Here is a 16,945-nt window from a genome sequence, read left to right as displayed (position 1 = left end):
GCAAAAAAATCTAAATACTGAGTAAATTGCCTTTAAAGTTGTCTAAATCAAGTTCTTAGCTATGCATATTATGATCAAAAAATTATTTTTGATACATTTATGGTAGGAAATTCACTAACTATCTTCATGGAACATGATCTTTACTTAATATCCTAATGATTTTTGGCATAAAAGAAAAATTGATAATTTTGACCCATACAATGTATTTTTGGCTATTGCTACAAATATACCCCAGAGACTTAAGACTGCTTTTATGGTCCAGCGTCACATATCTGCATGGCCAACACTGTTTTTCTGCTGCAAATGTGGGTTCAATTTCAATTATGATGTAATATGGTGCTTGCCAGCCCGATGACCGCTCGATTCGATGAGGCTTCAGGAAAGTTCAGAGAAAGGGATTTCCCCTAGCGATTACATAATGTTGAGACCGACTTGCAAGGAACGCCAGAGGGTGACTGTCACAGCAAAGCATGGTTTGAACGCCCCGCCCCCCAGCTGAACTAGAAGTTTTTTATTGGAGTTGCACCCAAGTCAGAACTGTCTGTTATTGCCTGAAGCACAGAGCTCAACACCATTAATTTGAAGAGTGCCTGTCAAATGCCAGCTTGCCATGTTTCTTTATCAGCACCTTTGTCTGTTTTTTTTTTTTTTGTACTTTGTATGTTTGATGAAAAATAAATGTAGCTGCCAGCTCGCCCTGTTTCTTCATTGGCACCTTTGTCTCTTTTTTTTTTGGTATTTTGTACTTTTGGTGAACAATAAAAGTAGCAAAGTTGAATACTATTTTTATTTGACTCAAGTAAAAGTACTGCAATTTATACTCAAGTAAGTAGAAAAAAAGTATTTATTTACTGTAACAAAAAATATATTTTTAATTAGCTACTTTCCACCTCTTCCTTGGTGTTGCTATCAGTTCAGCTATATGGTGACCTCTGACAGAAATACACAAAGTACACATTCTAGGGGACTTTCTAGTGAGAATCAGAGTTTGTCTCGTCTGCCCCTCATGGTAGTGATGCTTTTGCACAAGTCATTCACTGAGGCGACTCTCTCTTTGCTGATTTTGGGCAGGGTGGGTGTTGGCAGTGATGATCCATGCCAGGATGTTGAACTTCGACTCACACTACAAGAATTCCACTCAGGCAAATGCTGTCTGGTTCCCTGAGTGAAAAAAGAGCTGTGTTTGTTTGTCTGAGGATGGGTGGGAGGGCTGGGATTGAGTCTGGGGAGGGGAGATCCGGGTGTGTCACTGTAGATCTGGAAAGTTGGGTGTGTGTCTGAGTTTCATTTGGTTTTGTGATGGAGTGTTTGAGTTCCAGCAGTTGCTCTTTGGCCAGGGTCAGTGCTGCTGTCAGTTCTTCCCTCTCTTCACACTCACGCCTTACTGTCTCCTCAAGAAAGGATTTCTACATGGCAAAGAGAGGGGAAAAAAGGTGGAGAGACAGAATGATACAATATTATTACATTATATCTCTCACAGACCAATACAACCCTAGCAAACCAAAACTAGACAATATCTCCGTATCAAACTCCCCACAGGGAGATCATGGATGATCAAAACCTCCTGTCACCATGACCATTTCTCTAAGAGCCTCCATATTGGCCACCCTAAAGGCCCCAATTTACTTCAAACGAAATCAAAGGATGAACTGATATGATGTCATTTTGAACAAGATCAGGCCAAAACGAAGTTAGTTTTGGAGAGTCTCGCTGCAGCCCACTAGATTCAGGGGGCGTGGTTGGATCCAGATCCAACTCCTCCCACCTTGTATATACCTAAACCTACCCATGTCCACCCCCTGACCCCTAAACCCACCCCATCTCCACCCATAATGTAAGCCCTTCATTTAGGCAAGGGGAGGGGCGACAGTGGTGGCGCCCGTAGTGTCTGCCTTGCGTCTCATTAGGGAAAGGGACAAACACCTGTGCTGTATTTCTAACGGACTCTATAAAGGTATGAGGTCTGTTGTTGTTTCCCGGGGGATTTTGTATGTGAGTGCTGCTGAGCTTCTTGCCGAGGCTACCGTGCCGGGACGTGGGTCGGATGTTTTTCTGCGACGCGTGTGAAGTGATTGGGAGGGATAGTTTGTAGTTGTGGGTTCCCTAACTAAAGTTCGGCGGCCGCCGCTTGTCTTCCCGAGCGCTGTACCCCATGTCCGGTAGCGGGTAAGAGGGCCAGCAGCCCATTATCTGCCTTTATGGTTTATTGAATTGGGTGTGTATATATGAAGTGTTTAATTCGCCGGGGCGTCCTGGTTTAATGTGAGTGATTAATGGTTACCGGTCCCCCGGCGTTTGTATGTGTGTTTGTAATTGTGTGTGTGTATGTGTGTGCGTGCGTGTGCGTGTGTGTGTGTATGGGGTATTAGGGCAGGTTATCTTCTTTCATGTGCCATCTTTCATACTGTTTTATATTGACGACGGCTATATGCTTAGCCAGAGTGGTTTTGGCCCATACTGAGTGATGTTGTGGTGTGTATTTAAGTGTGGGATTTAACTGATGCACTTGTGGATTTGTGTACCTTTTTGGTGTTTGCTGTGTAATGAAATTGTGTATAACTGGCAGGCACATGAACTAATTTTAAGGTCTTGAAACTCTCTGCTGAATACTTCCTGCTCGTCGACTGTTTATTTATTGTAGGTCATTTGTGATTTGTCAAATACATTATTGATTGAAGTATAGGCCTACATGTGCTAACCATCTTAACCTTTCGAGGTTTTAATATTGTAGTATTGTATAAGAATAAAAGTGCCATATTCATTTATTAAGGTTGTGTTTTTGAGTCTCCTGCTATTGATGCCCAAATAAATGATCTGGTCCAGTCAGGAACCTGGTGGTCTCTTTTTCTACTCCTTTGGCATTATTTTGGAGTGTTACAATAAACCTACCAATCTTTACTTAACATGATCTTTACTTAATATCCTAATGATTTTTGGCATAAAAGAAAAATTTATAATTTTGACCCATACAATGTATTTTTGGCTATTGCTACAAATATACCCCAGAGACTTAAGACTGCTTTTATGGTCCAGCGTCACATATCTGCATGGCCAACACTGTTTTTCTGCTGCAAATGTGGGTTCAATTTCGATTATGATGTAATATGGTGCTTGCCAGCCCGATGACCGCTCGATTCGATGAGGCTTCAGGAAAGTTCAGAGAAAGGGATTTCCCCTAGCGATTACATAATGTTGAGACCGACTTGCAAGGAACGCCAGAGGGTGACTGTCACAGCAAAGCATGGTTTGAACGCCCCGCCCCCCAGCTGAACTAGAAGTTTTTTATTGGTGTTGCACCCAAGTCAGAACTGTCTGTTATTGCCTGAAGCACAGAGCTCAACACCATTAATTTGAAGAGTGCCTGTCAAATGCCAGCTTGCCATGTTTATTTATCAGCACCTTTGTCTCTTTTTTTTTTGGTATTTTGTACTTTTGGTGAACAATAAAAGTAGCAAAGTTGAATACTATTTTTATTTGACTCAAGTAAAAGTACTGCAATTTATACTCAAGTAAGTAGAAAAAAAGTATTTATTTACTGTAACAAAAAAATATATTTTTAATTAGCTACTTTCCACCTCTTCCTTGGTGTTGCTATCAGTTCAGCTATATGGTGACCTCTGACAGAAATACACAAAGTACACATTCTAGGGGACTTTCTAGTGAGAATCAGAGTTTGTCTCGTCTGCCCCTCATGGTAGTGATGCTTTTGCACAAGTCATTCACTGAGGCGACTCTCTCTTTGCTGATTTTGGGCAGGGTGGGTGTTGGCAGTGATGATCCATGCCAGGATGTTGAACTTCGACTCACACTACAAGAATTCCACTTAGGCAAATGCTGTCTGGTTCCCTGAGTGAAAAAAGAGCTGTGTTTGTGTGTTTGAGGATGGGTGGGAGGGCTGGGATTGAGTCTGGGGAAGGGGAGATCCGGGTGTGTCACTGTAGATCTGGAAAGTTGGGTGTGTGTCTGAGTTTCATTTGGTTTTGTGATGGAGTGTTTGAGTTCCAGCAGTTGCTCTTTGGCCAGGGTCAGTGCTGCTGTCAGTTCTTCCCTCTCTTCACACTCACGCCTTACTGTCTCCTCAAGAAAGGATTTCTACATGGCAAAGAGAGGGGAAAAAAAGGTGGAGGGACAGAATGAGAAAATATTATTACATCATATCTCTCACAGACCAATACAACCCTAGCAAACCAAAACTAGACAATATCTCCTTATCAAACTCCCCACAGGGAGATCATGGATGATCAAAACCTCCTGTCACCATGACCATTTCTCTAAGAGCCTCCATATTGGCCACCCTAAAGGCCCCAATTTACTTCAAACGAAATCAAAGGATGAACTGATATGATGTCATTTTGAACAAGATCAGGCCAAAACGAAGTTAGTTTTGGAGAGTCTCGCTGCAGCCCACTAGATTCAGGGGGCGTGGTTGGATCCAGATCCAACTCCTCCCACCTTGTATATACCTAAACCTACCCATGTCCACCCCCTGACCCCTAAACCCACCCCATCTCCACCCATAAACCTACCAATCTCCACCCCCTCCACCCCTAAACCTACCAATCTCCACCCCCTAGATGTGGATCCAACCATGCCTCCTGGATCTTGTGGACTGCAGCGAGCCCTACACATGCGGAGGTGTTGGAATGCTCGGAAACAGTATACCGTTGCTCAGCCTTTTCGAACTTCCTTTTGCCCTCAAACGAAGAATGAAAACAAACTTTGTTTAAAGTATATTAGTGCCTTAACTGAACATTTACACTTTGTACTTTCAATTATACAACCAAACTGTATAAAACTAAATAAGATTCACCAAAAGTAGCTACAGAGGCTTTAAACGTATCAAATGCCTTTACCTTTACCCTCATTTACAATCAATCTGTAATCCATTCTGGTGTTTTTGACATAAAAGATCATTTGGACCATATGAAAGTGGGATGGTGGGAAACTCCATTTGGAAAGAATCTTGAGCAGCAGGAATATGACGTGAGCATGAGAGAAAACACACGTGCCTGCAAAAACTCACAAGGTCGAGGAACACACCAGCATCTTCACACACAAGCTCTGGGAATTTCCGAATTTACGTCAGAGATGTACATGTGCTTAAAGATTGAGGCTGTGACCAGCAATTGACTTCATGATGTTGCCAGCTACAATCTTTAGGTGCAACATTGTCATCTAGTGGTCATAATGACATACTGTATACGAATGGATTCAGCACTGCTCAGACTCCAACCTCACCTCATGTTCAGAATTATGAAATTTCATGTATTTATAAAGGCACTCATGAATGCTTCATTCTTATGAGCTAACAGACGTTCTAAGGGGTCTATATCTGCAAGGGTATTAAGTAGTTACAGGTTTGTAATAGGGTTATCATCAGCTAAAACAAACAAACAAAAATGTTAATTAAAATAAAGCTAAAATTAAAATGTAAATATTAGATCAAAAACTTAAAAAATTAGAAATACTGCATTGGTAAATAACTGTTATCAACATTTTTTTTTTTATTTTTCATACATAACACAACATAAAAAAAACAATATATTAAGAAAATAATGAAATAAAACAACAGACACATACTCAACATCTCAAAGTCCAGTCAAAAGGAGGGAGAAAAGGAGGGACAGAAAAAAAGAATCCCACAGAAGTCACTCCTCCATACAGTCACGTATTTCAGAGAGAAAGCACTGCCAAGCATCAATGGTAGAAGGCTTGGCTCCATTGATTCGTGCTGTTGTACATTCACAAGACACTATTTGCAAGAGGCTATGGATCCAATATGTTTTCCCACACATATGCGGTGTAAACCAGTACTGTATTATGGTCTTCTTCGCAGCTGTAAAACCAGCAAACAACATTCTCTTTTGCATCGAACTTATACAGAGACCAGAGTCATCATTAAGAAGACACAAACTTGGGTTAACGGACCAATCAATTTTCAGTAAGGATGATAAAACCAGGTTTACATGTGTCCATAGACTGCTAGTGATAGGACATTCCCAAAACATATGCAGAAAAGTACCTGATGATGTAGTATTACATATATGGCAGTTGAAATTTGATTGTAGTTTCATTTTGAATCTTTTGTAAGGAGTTATGTATGCTCTATGAATGACTTTGAAGTGAATAAGACGATGCGCCAGATTTTTAGATGTTAAACTGAGATTAGACCACACCCTCTCCCAGTCGACAGATAAATTAAGGTCAGATAATTCCCTATTCCAAATAGTTTTAATAGAAAGAGGTTTTATAATGCAATCAAGAATCTTATTATATATTAAGGAAGCAGATGGCCGACCAGCAGATGGTGCAATCCAGTCCCGCATAGGATGAGAGGAAACGGGAGAAGACCAAGGAACGCCATACGCTTTGAGAGCGGAACGTAATTGAAGAAAGACAAAATATGCAGATGCTGGAAGACAAAATTTGGTTCTTAATGTCTGAAATGAACATAGGCCCTGGTTATCATATATATCACCGCACGTGTTTACACCTAAAGAAGACCAAGAGGGTTGGACAAATGGGCGATTTCCGCATACGAAATTAAAATTGTGCCATAAAGGTGTACTATTACAAAATTTGAAGGGTCCTCCAATCCGACGTTCAACCGTTTTCCAGATTTTAATAGAATTGGCCACAACCGGACCAAATTTATAATTATCCCCTTTTTTCCCTGTGCCAGTAAATAAAATATCTTGGAGTCTATTTGGTTTAACCTTGTCAGCTTCAATCACTCTCCAAGAAACTGTAGATTGAGGATCAACCCAAGTATGAAGAGCCTTAAACTGGAACGACCAATAATACAGTTCAAAATTTGGTACAGCCAGTCCTCCTGCGCTATTAGGATGCTGTAATGTGGTAAGTTTAATTCTGGGGCATTTATCATTCCAGATAAATTTCGTAATTATGGAGTTAATCTCCTTAAAGTAACCTGGAGGGGGAGAAAGCGGTAGCATAGAGAAAAAAAAATTAAATCGAGGTAGCAAATTCATCTTAACAGTGGAGATTCTTCCTTGGAGGGAAACATTAAGATTCTTCCATCTTTGAATGTCATTCTTGACCTTAACTAAAATATTATTAAAATTGTCCCTGGCAATCTTATGAATGTTTTTATATATGGTAACGCCCAGATAGGTGAAAGAGTCCTTAATAGGGATGAATGAGGGAATAGAAGAATTAGCTTTAATATTGTTAATTGGCATTAAAGCAGATTTGCTCCAATTTATTTTATATCCTGATAAGCTACTAAAATGATCAAATTCCTTAATTATATTAGGGACTGAAACATCAAAGTGGTCTAAATATAGAATAATATCATCAGCGTATAACGAAATACTATGATTATGATCATGAATCTTAATCGATATTTCAGACTTCCTGATGGCTTGTGCTAAGGGTTCAAGAGATAGACAAAACAATAAGGGGGAAAGTGGACAGCCCTGCCTCGTTCCCCGCTGTAAAGAGAATGGGGGGGAAATAACATTACCAGTTATGACTGATGCTGCAGGTGAGTGGTATAATGTCTTAATCATAGAAATAAAGTGTTCACCGAAGCCGAAACATTGCAAAACTGCCCACATATAATTCCACTCTAGCCTGTCAAAGGCTTTTTCTGCATCAAGTGAAAAGACTGCACAAGGGGTTGGGTGGGAGTCTGCAAAGTCAAGAATATGAAGGAGTCGACGCATATTATCAGATGCATTACGCCCCTTGATGAAACCAGTTTGGTCCTCCTTGATCAGACTATGAATTACCTTCTCCATACGGGAAGCAAAAACTTTAGCATAAATTTTTAGATCACATGAGATAAGCGAAATTGGTCTGTAGTTGGAACAATCTAATGGATCTTTCCCTTTTTTAAGAAGTAATGAAATCAGTGATGTTTTTTGATCTCTATGAAATACCCCATGTTCAATTGCAAAATTAAATGAATTAAGCATAAGTGTCCCTACCAAATCCCAAATTTCTAAATATAATTCCGGGGGGAGACCATCTAGGCCCGGCGATTTGCCCTTCTGAAGGCTTTTTAAAGAGACATGGAGTTCCTCCAAACTTAATGGGTCCTCCAAAGATTCTTTATCCATCTGTGAGATCCGAGGCAGTTCCAATTTATCTAAATACTGCTTACAGATGGATTCATCAAAATCTGTTTCGGCTTTATATAAATTTGTGTAGAAACCTTTAAATATTTCATTAATTGCCACAGGGTTTGTGGTGACCTGATCCTCCGATGATTTTATTGCGCTAATATATGCCTTAGACTCGCATTCTCTCAACCTAAGAGCCAATAAATGACTAGGTCTCTCCGATTCAAAATAATATTTTTGCCTAGTCCTATGTAAAATAAATTCCGCCTTTGATTGTGAAAGCAAATCATATTCTTCTTTTAAAGAGGACAGCTGTGTAGCCTGTTGCTCAGTAAAATGTTGTTTTTGTAGGTTTTGTAATGATTGGATTTTATTTTCTAATTGTGTAAACTGGCGGGTTTTCGCTTTGGCAAGAGTAGAAGAGAAAGATATACAGAAACCTCGTATAGCGCACTTAGTCGTCTCCCACAGTTTTTGAGGATCCACACCAGAGGGCATATTAATTTCCAGAAACTCCTTAATATATTCTTTTAAAGAAGTAATGAAAGTCTGATTACTTAATAATGATATGTTAAAGCGCCATCTAGGGGACTTGGCTTTAACATCGGAAAGAGGAACACTGCATAGCACAGCAGAGTGATCAGATAATAAAATTGGTAATATAGAGATGGAAGAATCAGACGAAATTAAAGATGGGCTGAGAAATATGTAGTCTATCCTAGAGAAAGTCTTGTGTCTATTAGAGAAAAAAGTGAAGTCTTTAGATTTAGTATTCTGAATTCTCCAAAGATCGATTACGTTAAGCTCAGTGATAAATTTATTCAGTAATTTAGAGGATGGATTGGCTGTTGTATCAGATTGAGATTTATCTAAAGCAGGATTTATGACAGCATTAAAATCCCCACCCACCACTAGAGGGCAATCAATCTGCTCAAGCAGAGTTTTGGAGATCTGTGAAAGGAATGCACTGTCTGTCTCATTCGGACCATAAATAGAGACCAAGGCTAACCTATTATTATATATTTTGCATCGGATATAAACAAATCTACCCTTCTCATCACTACCAAGGTGTTCAATTGTTAAATTTAACTTCCGGTTAACAAGAATAAGCACCCCCTTAGTTTTATTTTGAGCGCAGGAAAAAGCTGCTAATTTGTAATACTTATTCTGGAAACGTGCCACGTCGGATTGCTTTAAATGTGTCTCTTGAATTAGGGCACAGGAAATAGATTTACGATGTAAATATTCTAACACACGAGTTCGTTTAACAGCAGAATTTAACCCATTCACATTTAGTGATAAAATATTTAGAGTATGCATTGAATATATAGCGTGTAAACGTTGACGTGTATTTTAGATACCAAACCTCCTAGATGAAAAATCCCTTTAGCAATAAGGTAAAATAAATTTAAGTATAAATGTCTGTTGTAAAACGTAAAAACCACATAAAAACATGAACAACCGACAACCTTAAACAAGGAACAACTCAGACCGCACATTACCGAGAACATAGGTCTGACTGAGCAACAAAAAATAGTGATGGTTCGTGACCGATCCACTCCAACGCAGGACATGTCTCCCAAAAAGCTCGTACTGCCAGAAAAAAATATTTTAAATTAAACCAACTCTCCATTAGTCTCCTCCAAAAAGAAAAAAAGGGGTGTCAGTCTTGCCAGCAATGAGATCGTTGTACCGGATATATAGGAAACAATATCTCAGTAGTAGAGTGGAGAGAAGAAAAAAAGCAAAAAACCAAATTTAGTCAGCGTCCATGTCCGTTCTGCCATCATCCGCTCCTAAGCCGCTGGGACCATGTTCATCCCGACCATCAAGCTCCTCCCGCCGGGCTGGAGAAACAGCGGCCGCCGTTCCCCCGCGCAGAGCCGCGGCATACGTCTTCTGCTGGGACAGGGAGCTAATAAAATCCTCCGCTTCCTGAGGGGAATCGAAGCTTTTCTGTTCCCCCTTGTGCCGTAGTTTGATTACTGCCGGATAGATGAGGAAGGGCTGGAGACCAAGCGCCGTCATCTTCTTCAAAACCGGACCAAATGCCTTTCTCCTGATCACTGTAGCTGGACTAAAGTCGGGAAAAAATAGCAGTGTGACATTGTTTTGTGCGCATTTCACCGGATAAGCCTTTCGAGCACCCTTCAGGATATCTGATCTGTCATGCCATCTCAGTACACGGAAGATGAGAGTGCGCGGCCGGTCGGAGCCCCTCCCTCCGTCATATACGCGATGTGCCCGGTCGATCTCAATGTCACGGCCCTTCAAGGAAGGAATCCACTTAGAAATATTATCTCTGAGGAAACCAGCCGCGTCGGATCCCTCAGCCCCCTCTGGCAGCCCCACCAGTCGTACGTTGTTCCTCCTGCACCTGTCCTCCATATCCGTCATCTTCTCGGTGAGTCGCTCCAGCTGATTTCTTAAGCCCGTGACTGTCCTCCTATCCTCACGTGCAGCTGCTTGAACAGAATCTACGCGGTCACGTGTCTGCTTCGCCGTGGTAGTTATGGTCTCAAACTCCTCTCTTAGCTCTTTAACAGACTTGTTGGTCGCTTGTATGTCTTCACGCAGTTCGCGTAATGCTGGAATCAGCACAGAGTCCATCGCCTCTCTTACTGCCAAATTCACAACCGAATTCAACGTGTTTTGTTGCTTTTTAAATGCTAGTTCGATGCGGCTAGCAATAGCCTCGTCGAGGTCTTCTCTGGAGATGGCAGAATCTCTGAATTTTTTCTTCATTGGCGATTGCTCAATCTCTCTTTTCCGATCCCCTTTGTCTGCCTTAGCACTCATGACAGGTCCAATGCAGAGTGGTTCAAATTTTACTGACAGGATTATACAAATTATGGCAAAGTGAGCAGAGCGAAAGATTCAAGCCTGCATCGCCGTCGAAGGGTCACGTGATCCTCTGCATTGGTAAATAACTAAAATAAGTTTAGGTTGAGAAAATAATGTTACTATATACTTGGCAATTAACTAATAAAAATGACAAAAATATATAAGACAAAAATAAATTATATACTAAGTAAATAAACTGAATTTAAAATGATAAACGAAAATATAAAAATTAAATTAAAATCAAAATATTCATTAAAAAAAAAATCTTTGTATTTAAATAATATATGGGTCATTCCTGTGATTCGGTAACATTTCAACTTGGAATATACTTTTTTTTTTCAACTATATAAAATTCACTTTCCAATTACCCCACATCATTAGCAAACGACCTCCAAAAATTCATATTTTCCCACCTCAGATATTAAAGACCTTTTATTATTTCCTTTTTTATTATTATTTATGGTCCTTGCATACTGAGTCCAAAATGTTCGTATGCATTTTTTTGTATTTATCATCCAAACCTTGCACACAGTCAGATGTGTCAAAAATACTTGCTACGGATGCGAAAAATGCACAAAATTGAAACCAATCCGATTTGTAATGACAGAATAAAGTTTTGGAGGCAGTGTGCAAACATTATTGACTCAATGTGAGGTCATATTTATTTTTTAACGTGCAAAAACGTATTACTGCAAATTCCAGTGTTGCCAGTAAGTTACTGTAAAAACCCTTTAAACTGTCTAACATTGCAGAACTTGTTATAAAACAAACATCTACCTACTGTTCATGTGTCCCTGATAAAAATGTCCTTACTACGTTTCTGTGCCTTGATCGTGGTAGTACTCTTGCTGTCTATGGGAGAGTCAGAGAGCTCTCGGATTTCATCAAAAAATATCTTTGTGTTCCAAAGATGAACGAAGTTCTTACGGGTTTGGAACAACATGAGGGTGAGTAATTAATGACACAATTTAAATTTTGGGTGAACTATCCCTTTAATGTGACAAGGTGTGACGGGGTTGAAGACTGTAACATTTGAAGGGATAAATTGCCTTCAGTTTTAAAAAATGTAATTTTGTTTCTTTCTCATATTGTCCGCTTCTTACTTGGTCAACATATGTGACCCTGGGCCACAAAACCAGTCATAAGTGTCAATTTTTGGAATAAATAAGCTTTCCATTGATGTATGGTTTGTTAGGATAGGACAATATTTGGCTGAGATACAACTATTTGAAAATCTGGAATCTGAGGGTGCAAAAAAATCTAAATACTGAGTAAATCACCTTTAAAGTTGTCTAAATCAAGTTCTTAGCTATGCATATTACTGATCAAAAAATAAGTTTTGATACATTTATGGTAGGAAATTCACTAACTATCTTCATGGAACATGATCTTTACTTAATATCCTAATGATTTTTGGCATAAAAGAAAAATTGATAATTTTGACCCATACAATGTATTTTTGGCTATTGCTACAAATATACCCCAGAGACTTAAGACTGCTTTTGTGCTCCAGGGTCACATATCTGCATGGCCAACATTGTCTTTCTGCTGCAAATGTGGGTTCAATTTCTGATTTATGATGCTTGTTAAAGTTTAAGTGGACATATAACATAAAAAATTATATTTATTACAAAAATATGTTTGTCGCACGCGACTCACGTGGTTATTTACATGTAAATGGCTCGTGCTGCGAGGGGGCAGTTCTAAATTTTCTCCTATAATGCCTGATGAGGTTAGAGAATTAGAGAGATTAGAGACCATTCCTTCATCTAGAATCACTCCAGACCCTTTAGATTCCCAACTCCATGTTGGTGCTTCTTCTCTTCAGTTCACCTCACTCATTTTCTACAGGGTTCAGGTCAGAGGACTGGAATGACCATATAGCAGAGGCTTGGTTTTGTGCTCAGTGACCCATTGTCATGTTGTTTTTGAGGTTTGTGTTTGGATTATTGTACGGCTGGAAGATCCAAACATGGCCCATTATAAGATTTCTAACAGAGTCAGTCACTTATTGATTTTTTATCTGTTGGTATTTAATAGAATCCATGATGCCTTGTGTCTAAACAAGATGTCCAGGACCTCCAGCAGAAATAAAGGCTCACAACATCAAAAATACAGCAGTACATTTCATTGTACACATGGGGTACGTTTTATCCCTGTGTTCACCAAACCCATCTTGAGTGTTTGCTGCCCCTTTTTTTTAGTTTCATCTGAGCATAGAAGCCAGTCCCATTTGAAGTTCCAGTCGTGTCTGATAAGTGAATATGCTGGAGATTGTTTTTGGATGAGCGAGGATAATTTTTCTTGAAGCCCTCCCAAACAACATGTGGTGATGTAGGGGCTGTTTGACTATTTTTTTTTTAGGGTTTCTGAGCCCGAGACTCAACTATTCTCTGCAATTCTCCAGCTGTGATCCTTGGAGAGTCTTTAGCTTTGGGCTTTCTTTTCCCTCCTATTCCCACTTGTGCTTTTAGTCATGTTTCACTGCAATCTCTGAAAGTAATCTATAAGAATTTCAACTAAATAAAATATTTCATCATGTTTCATTTATTTAACAAATAATTTTGTATTGTAGTGTCAGGGGCATCATGCACTCATTATTTTTGAGGGGGCACGAGTAAAGGGGGGGGGGGGGGCTCTCATGCTTGTCATGTGGCACACAGCAGCCACATACTACTGTATAACTGATACAGGCTTATGTCCTACTGAAAAAAACAAACAAACAATAAAACCATCACAGAAAATTTTAATGGTTTCTATTTCAAGTTCCAGTACAAACATTACAAACCATCATCATTTAACCATTCAAAAATGGTTTTCTGTAGTTTGTTTTGGGACATCGGTCGGCCGTCGGGCAGTTTTTGTTCGTCGGCCGACGGAGTTTCTGCGCCGTCGGCTGAAGTTGGTCCTCGTCGGCTTGTTTTCGGCCGATTCGACATGTTGAATCGGCATCGGAGCTCGTCGGTCAGTCGGGCCATCTGATCATTCCGATTGGCTGTTCAGCTGGCGAAGAAAGAAAACCCTACTTGGCCGTCGGGTGTCGAGCGTCGGCTTGGTGTGTCAGGGCAACTTTGAACCTGCTTTCGTCGCCACTAGTTCGTCGGCGTCGGCTTCGTGTGTACCGGGCTTTAGGATATATTGGTTTTAATAAGATACCAACAGAAGGTGACCAATTACCAGTAGAGACAAACAGGGTCCATTACAGTTTCCAGTAAAATTTTGTAATGGTGTCTATTGTTTTTTTCAGCAGGGGTTTTATTTATTTTATTTTATTTTTTTATTCGATATATCCGTAAAATATTTCGCACCTTTATAGATTATGTTATTTGGTCTATGGGCGATAGGCAAAGTAACCTACTACGCATAAAAGCCCGTCTTTTTACTTAAGTACCAGATATGGGTGTCATGCCATAACATACTTTTAATACAACTGACTTTGTATTTAATGTGAGTTTAATAAAAACATTGTAAGTTACTAATTAGCTTATAACACTTTCATTGAACAAAAAAAGAGCAAATAACATTAATATATCAAAAGGACATTTTCACTTCAGTCCAGCGAGTCATAATAATCTCTAAAGCTGCTTACACTATGAAATTAATATCTTACTTACATTCGTAAGTACATTAATATCTTACATTCATTGTTTCTGATGAGAGAAATAGAGAATTCAGTCAGCCAGTATGCGCGGTGAGGAAACAGCATGTTTCAGCGATGACTCATCTGGACGCCTCTGATTGGTCCATGCATTCATAAGCTAAACAGAATCGTATGTGATTGGTTATAATGTGCAGTGCTTTAAAGATGTGGTGATGTTTTTCTTTTTATATACATATAGTTACAGGTTGTATATAATGAATACGGGCTTAAAGTGCACATTCTGATCTTTAATTTGAGTGTAAACTCATCACAATTGTAGGAAAAGTTAAGAAATTAAAGCTCCTTAAATTGTAAAAAGGCTGTGAAGTCCACGGAGGACAATAGTGGTGGATAATCAAATGATCCTCTCCATGGTAAAGAAAAACACTTTCCCAAAATCCAGCCAAGTGAAGAACACTCTCCAGGAGGCAGGTGTGTCACTGTCAAAGTCTACAATCAAGAGAAGACTTCACAACAACAAATACATTGGTGTGAAAAAGTGTTGCCCCCCTTCCTGATTTTTTTGCATGTTTGTCACACTTTAATGTTTCAGATCATCAAACAAATTTAAATATTAATAAAAGATAACACAAGTAAACACAACATGCAGCTTTTAAATTATTTTTTTATGAAGGGAAAACAAAATCCAAACCCACATGGCCCTGTGTGAAAAAGAGTTTGGAGTGGCCGGCCGACCAAAATTACCCCAAGAGTGCAGCGACGACTCATCCAAGAGGTCACAAAAGACCCCACAACAACATCTAAAGAACTGCAGGCCTCACTTGCCTCAGTTAAGGTCAGTGTTCATGACTCCACCATAAGAAAGAGACTGGGCAAAAATGGGCTTCATGGTAGAGTTCCAAGACGAAAACCGCTGCTGAGCAAAAAGAACATAAAGGCTCGTCTCAGATTTGCCAGAAAACATCTTGATGATCCCCAAGACTTTTGGGAAAATATTCTGTGGACTGACGAGACAAAAGTTTAACTTTTTGGAAGGTGTGTGTACATCTGGCGTAAAAGCAACACAGCATTTCAGAAAAAGAACATCATACCAACAGTAAAATATGGTGGTGGTAGTGTGATGGTCTGGGGCTGTTTTGCTGCTTCAGGACCTGGAAGACTTGCTGTGATAAATGGAACCATGAATTCAACTGTCTACCAAAAAATCCTGAAGGACAATGTCCGGCCATCTGTTCGTGACCTCAAGCTGAAGCGAACTTGGGTTCTACAGCAGGACAATGATCCAAAATACACCAGCAAATCCACCTCTGAATGGCTGAAGAAAAACAAAATGGAGACTTTGGAGTGGCCTAGTCAAAGTCCTGACCTGAATCCTATTGAGATGCTGTGGCATGACCTTAAAAAGGCGGTTCATGCTCGAAAACCCTCCAATGTGGCTGATTTACAACAATTCTGCCAAGATGAGTGGGCCAAAATTCCTCCACAGCGCTGTAACAGACTCATTGCAAGTTATCACAAACGCTTGATTGCAGTTGTTGTCGCTAAGGGTGGCCCAACCAGTTATTAGGTTCAGGGGGCAAGCACTTTTTCACACCGGGACATGTGGGTTTGGATTTTGTTTTCCCTTCATAATAAAAAACTTAATTCAAAAACCGCATGTTGTGTTATCTTTGATTAATATTTAAATTTGTTTGATGATCTGAAACATTAAAGTGTGACAAACATGCAAAAAAAAAAAAATCAGGAAGGGGGCCAACACTTTTTCACACCACTGTACAGAGGGCTCACCACAAGGTGCAAACAAGGCCAGGTTAGACTTTGCCAAAAAATATCTAAAAATCAGACCACTTCTGGAAAAGCATTCTTTGGACGGCTGAAATTAAGATCAACCTGTACCAGAATGACAGGAAGAAAAAAGCATGGAGAAGGCTTGGAACAGCTCATGATCCAAAGCATACAACATGATCTGAGAAACATGATGGAGCAGTGTGATGGCATGAGCATGCATGGCTTCCAGTGGCACTGGGTTACTGGGCCCGTATTCATGAAGAATTTTAATGCAAAAAGTAGCTCCTAGTGACAAAATTCTAAGAAAATTCTTAGAAATGTGGGCGTTTACTCTTAAAATTAAAGAAAAAATCCTAGTAAAGAAAAAAGTAATTCAGAAAGCATCTTAACCCTTAAAAGAGGTCTTAAGGTCAAACTTGTTAGGAGTACGGACGAGGACTTTTAAGGGGCTTAAGAGTTTCTTTAACAGCGGAGAAAATGGACGAAAATGAAGAGGGAGAAGAAATGTGTTGCACACAATGCATGACAGTGAGTTATTAAGACACTACACATTAGTTCGTGCAGGGATCATGTTTGTGACTGATCTTATTAAAGACATGCTAACATCTCAGACACCGCGCAGAAT

General features: G+C 39.7%; 1 protein-coding gene across 3 annotated transcripts in view; it reads right to left on the bottom strand.

Moving 5' to 3' along the window:
• Window positions 1-775: 775 nt before the first annotated feature.
• The window catches only part of lekr1 (Leucine-, glutamate- and lysine-rich protein 1), a 140,198-nt gene continuing 124,028 nt past the window's right edge, over window positions 776-16,945 (bottom strand). Inside the window, exon 13 of one of the 3 annotated variants that reach the window (XM_079374448.1) lies at window positions 776-1,406. In XM_079374448.1, coding sequence (XP_079230574.1) covers window positions 1,119-1,406 — 288 coding nt within the window. In that variant the 3' untranslated portion in view covers window positions 776-1,118. Of the gene's footprint in view, window positions 1,407-3,418; window positions 4,093-16,945 lie in introns of those variants that run through there. The other 2 variants (XM_079374446.1, XM_079374447.1) reach the window with 2 other exon arrangements.

This window comes from Barbus barbus (genome assembly GCF_936440315.1).
Source record: "Barbus barbus genome assembly, chromosome: 23".
Classification (NCBI taxonomy): Eukaryota; Metazoa; Chordata; class Actinopteri; order Cypriniformes; family Cyprinidae; genus Barbus; species Barbus barbus.
Note: the sequence above shows the minus strand (reverse complement) of the source record. Positions and strands in the feature narration are given on the sequence as shown.